We start from the raw sequence: 5,316 nt of genomic DNA, 5'->3' as shown, positions 1-5,316 counted from the left end.
GAGACCAAAGAGGCTTTGTCTAACTACAGCTCCTCTGCTATGGGTAATCAAGTTGGGTATTTTGAAAGTTTATGGCGGGGTTATGGTTTGCAACATTTGTTTAAAAGCCTGTATCTACTTGGTCAAGGCCTGAAATTGTTCAATGGTGGGGCCTATCTGTGGTGGGGGAGGTCATTCTAAGTGCTAGTTATTATATGTTTTTGTTCCAGCTAGGATGGTCGTCTCTCCTTCCTCTAAGGTTTTCTTCCTTTGTAGCGTTATTTTATACTCAGCTAGTGAATGAAAAATGGACTCCTACTTGATGTACCAAATATTTATACCAAACTTTGATCTCAGAGTATTCCTAAAAAGGTAAAAGAGAATAACGATTAGAGACAAAGACAGAGAATGTTTCCTGCGTTTGTACTTTAACGTGCAAGTCAAAATGAATGAGGTCAGAAAGAGAATAATAAAGAGAAATAAAAGTAATATAAACCTGCTTTAATTGTGTCTGGATCTTTATATTTATAAATAAGCAATGAAAGATCATTAAAGGACAACAATGATAGTATCGAGCTTATGTGGCACTGGATGTGTCAGATCAACCTTTATGTGATGTCAGCACAAATGATAGAATTATCCCCGATTGTTTACTAAAGGCTTCTAACATGAAGAAAAACCATTATGCTTTTTTAACCACTAAATGTCCCTAACAAAAATCATCATTACTTTTATCATTGGATGAATCTTTGATGATTATTTTATCAAAAGAAATAAAAAAAATAAAGAGATATAAATATGCATGGCTTTTATTTTAATGTAAAAAGAAATTTCATCAAATAGCTTATTACAATATGAGTGAATGACTGGCAAAAAAAATTTAGGATAATTCTCTACCCAATAAAAATCTTATCCAAAATTTCTCCATACTTGATTAGTGTGTTTGCTGCTTGGTTGCCATTCCTTCTAGCATGGATAACTTGACATTTATGAAAGGTTTTGTGCATGAGCCTTCTCTATAATAATGCCAACCAGGGACAAATCCTGTTCTGTGCTTCGTAACTTTTGTACTACCCTTAATGCATCTCCTTCCAGCATAACTGTTGGGAACCCCATTTCCTTACCAAACGTTAATGCTTTCACTGTTGCCCATCCTTCCACCGTACAGGGGTTTGCTACATCAGTTATTTTAGCAGCAAAATCACCAAGGACCTATTCTCTTCAGCATCCTTGATGACAGCCACCACCCCTCCTGTTTCGGTGTTCATTATTACATGCTTCAAAATATGCATGGCTATTTAAGTGAGAGAGAAAATAAGCAAAATAAATAAATTTTAAATTAAATAAAAGGTTAAATTAATTAGAATTTTAATATTTAAATATTAAAAAAATTTACAATAATTAATGATGTTGTAGCATTAGATATATTCACAAATTGACTTTTTCACTCGACTAACAAATTTAGTTCGATTGAGATTAAATCTTGAATATGAATTTTAGAATCCAAATCCGATATGAAATTTTATTTTATATTTGAGTTTAATTTTAAAAATATTAAAAAATAATATTTTTATTTTTTAATACTTTAATAAAATTTTCTTTTAGAAAAATTGAGCTTATTAGACTACATGAGCCGGGCCAAGCCTCGCGCGGGACTTTTGAACAGCTGGTCGGGCCTGCTCAGCCCGGCCAGCCCATGGAAGTAACACCATCAAATAACAAAATTCTTTATTTTTACAAAATAAAACACGCTACCAGTTACCTATTACCGCCCTAAGAAAAAAAAAAAAAAAACAATATTAGAAAAGGGCAAAAAAAAAATTTTCCTTGCACTTGCAGCCTGTAGTTTGTTATCTTCCTTTTTTTGAAGCCGTTTACTCTCTGAATCTTGAGTTAGTTCCTTCACCAACATCAACGGGGAAACAAACAGAATCAAAGAAAATCAAACTCTCCTTTCTTTTTTCTTCATCCAAACAGCTACATTAACCGATCTGTAAACTCAAAGCCGATTTGACCAAAAAAAAAAAAGATGAGTGTGATCGATATATTGACAAGAGTGGATGTGATCTGTAAGAAGTACGACAAATACGACGTCGAAAAGCAGCGAGACCAAAATGTCTCCGGCGACGATGCCTTCGCTCGCCAATACGCCGCCGTTGAAGCCGATATTGAATCCGCTCTTCAGGTAACTCCGATCTAATCTAATGGTTTATGCTTATTTTTGTTGAGATTTGTTAGGTTTAAGCTTGCTTTATGATTAGGTTAGTTGAGATTTAGAGTGTCAGTCTTCTCTGCTTAATTGAGAGTTGTTCAATAAGAATTTGGGTTCTATGCCTTCAATTTGAACTATTTTAATTTGTTTTGATTTAGAAAGCAGAGCTTGCTTCCAAGGAGAAAAGTAAGGCATCTGCTGTTGCAGTGAATGCTGAGATTCGTCGAACCAAGGCTCGATTGCTTGAAGAGGTCCCTAAGCTTCAGAGATTGGCTGTTAAGAAGGTTAACTTTTTTCTTCTCTTTAAAATTTCCAAAATTATATTTACAACTTATTGTAAATGTGAGCTCTTTTAACTATTGATGGATTGGTAATGTTGTTATATAAAACAAGCAGAGGCTATATTTTTATAATGTATTTCGTTTACATATTTAGGGGTATTTGGAATTTGTTATATGTGGACTTGAGAATTGACTAGTTTAGACTTTCATTGTAATAGATTTTGGAATTTGTTTACAGATTAAAGGGATGTCAACTGAAGAGCTGGCTGCTCGTAATGATCTGGTCCTTGCATTGCCGGACAGGATTCAAGCTATACCTGATGGAACTGCTGCTCCTAAACAAACTGGAGGCTGGTTGTCTACAGCATCTTCAGCTTCTCGTACTGAAATTAAGTTTGACTCAGGTGATTCTTAACTTCATTCAAATTGCTTTTTAATTTTTTTTTGAGATTGTATATAGCTAGGCTTCATGTTTAGCTGTTTCATCTTATCAATCTTTAGATTTAAATCTTTCTTTGTAGCATCTTGAGTAAAATTGAACTCCTAATGTGTTGTTATCTTTTCCTACTTTTGTTTGTTGTTCTTGGGGAGGGTAGGTGGGGTAGAATGGTTTGTTTTATTTGGTGGTGGCTTCTCATGTGAGGAGCATTATTTTGTTTTACAATAGCTGCTGCAACCATAAGATCGAAAGTTGGAAGAAAAATGGATCAAGAGCGATGACTTGACTCCAAGATAAATGAGAAGAATTTGGGAGATAAAGATGGAGAAATAGATATAATAGTAGGAACCCAAGAAAATGGAGGAGAGAGAGAGAGAAAGAGAGAGCATTTTAATGCTATCTCAAATCTATTTAAAATTATTGTACTTGAATTTTTATTGCTTTGAGAATAATAAAGCAAGGAGGGTGTTTACTTGCGCTCATAAGTGCAAAACCACTCTTATTTCTTTATTAACATCTGACTGTTAGCAGTGGGAAAGTTTTCAATCTTATAGTTTATAATGCATGGCATATCAATAACTCTTTCTTATGATCTCTGAATTTTTTGTTTGGAAAATCTTATAATTTGTTGTACTTTCATATTCATATTGGTCATAGATGGACGATTTGATAATGAATACTTTCAAGAATCTGAGCAGTCAAGTGAGTTCAGGCAGGAGTATGAAATGCGGAAAATGAAGCAGGCAAATCAAACTTGTGCAGATGCTATTCTTTACGATCCTTTTTTCCTATTGGAAGGAAGCTTGCTTGCCTTTTGATTGCATATGCCACATTTATTGAGCGACGATTCACTTTTTATTTCTTTTGACATCCATACAGGACCAAGGTTTGGATATGATTTCAGAAGGTTTGGATACTTTAAAGAACATGGCTCACGATATGAATGAGGTAGAGCTGCCTTGATTGTCATTTGTAACTATTTGGTTCAAGTAATTGTACCATTCATGCTGGCTACTTAATTGTATCCTGTGGTATTTGTAGGAATTGGATAGGCAAGTTCCTTTGATGGATGAAATTGACACCAAGGTTAACATCATGACCATTATGTTGTTGTAACTGTTTAAAGGTTACCGATTTACGTTATATATTCTGTTCCTTACACGTTTATAGGTGGACAAGGCAGCTGCTGACCTTAAGAATACCAATGTTAGACTTAAAGATACTGTCACCCAGGTGATTCATTATAACTTCATTAAGTGTAGATTCCCTTCCATTTTTGTCTTTTTGCTTCTTTGCTTCTTTGCTGGATCTGACATAAGTTTTTGGTTCTGTCCAGTTGAGATCCAGCCGAAATTTCTGTATTGATATCGTCTTATTGTGCATAGTTCTGGGAATTGCTGCCTATTTATATAAGTAAGCTTCAAATTCATGCCTTTATAAAGAACAAAAGAAGAAAAATCCTTCATTGAAAGCTTCCGTCTAATGCTAAAGTGACTCGCAAACTGTGTTCTATATTATAGAATATAGATAGACATACAGATTAATTTTAATTGAACTCCATATACTGTGTACTTCAGTTATGTTTGGGGATATATTTTAAGAGTTTTTAGTAATGATTTAGGTGGAAACTCTGTTGATAAATTAACTGATTTGTTCTCTTCTTTTGTTTTTATCATTGAAAAGTCACCCTTAACCTTAAATGTTCTTCACTTGCAGTGTTCTGAAGAAGTGAGACAATAAAAGGATCAGCTAATGTGTTCCCTTGTATGCTGTGGCTTTTTCTTGCATTGTCTTTCATTTTGGAGACTTGCTATGGTTCTTGATCTTGTATTTGATTTGTTTCTTTTGTGGGAGTCATTGGTCACACTGGCAAAATGTGAGTTTATCTTTCTAAACAAATTCAAGACAACCGTAAATGTTTGTATATCATGTAATTTGCGGAGATTTGATCGCATTAGTTTAAGTTGATACTTCTGCCTTCATTTTCTTCTTTAGAATACATTGCTCAAAATTCTACCATTAAAGTTTTGCCACATATGCAGACAATTTATTGATGTGATTTTGATTATAACTCTCTCACTGATTAGAGATTAAAGTTGTGTTGAGTAGACGGATACAAAACTGCTTGGAACCCTGTGTGTGTGAAACCAATTTCAGTGCGGAGATAGAGCCAAATAAAAAAGTGAAAAAGTTTCGAGTATTTCATAGCTGAACTATACAGCAGAATGGGAAATGAAAATCATTTCTAACCTCTGTTAGATTTACTAGTAATTTAGTCTTTACACATGTTCTTAGAGAGGTCATACTAATCCATACGTTTGTCATTTAGGTAGAGCTTATCGTAATTATTGGATTAGAAGAATCTCAGCAACAGATGTCGAGAGAGAGAGAGAGAGAGAGAAAGA

General features: G+C 34.2%; 1 protein-coding gene across 2 annotated transcripts; it reads left to right on the top strand.

Annotated features, from left to right (window-relative positions):
• The first annotated feature begins 1,727 nt into the window (after positions 1 to 1,727).
• On the top strand, positions 1,728 to 4,893 carry LOC111311856 (syntaxin-71-like). Of its 2 annotated transcripts, XM_022911635.2 has the most exons (9): positions 1,728 to 2,164; positions 2,350 to 2,475; positions 2,711 to 2,876; positions 3,569 to 3,654; positions 3,791 to 3,859; positions 3,953 to 3,997; positions 4,082 to 4,144; positions 4,248 to 4,324; positions 4,628 to 4,893. In XM_022911635.2, the coding sequence occupies exons 1-9, from the start codon at positions 2,009 to 2,011 to the stop codon at positions 4,641 to 4,643; spliced, it is 804 nt and encodes a 267-aa protein (XP_022767370.2). In that variant the 5' UTR covers positions 1,728 to 2,008; the 3' UTR covers positions 4,644 to 4,893. The 2 variants fall into 2 exon arrangements, with proteins under 2 accessions (XP_022767370.2, XP_089616738.1); XM_089760612.1 differs by lacking the exon at positions 4,628 to 4,893 and having other exon boundaries at positions 4,248 to 4,328.
• Positions 4,894 to 5,316: the final 423 nt, after the last annotated feature.

The sequence above is a fragment of the Durio zibethinus genome, chromosome 1, assembly GCF_047325235.1.
Source record: "Durio zibethinus cultivar Kanyao isolate XHJ-2024 chromosome 1, ASM4732523v1, whole genome shotgun sequence".
Lineage (NCBI taxonomy): Eukaryota > Viridiplantae > Streptophyta > Magnoliopsida > Malvales > Malvaceae > Durio > Durio zibethinus.
This window is presented reverse-complemented; position numbering and strand designations above follow the sequence as displayed.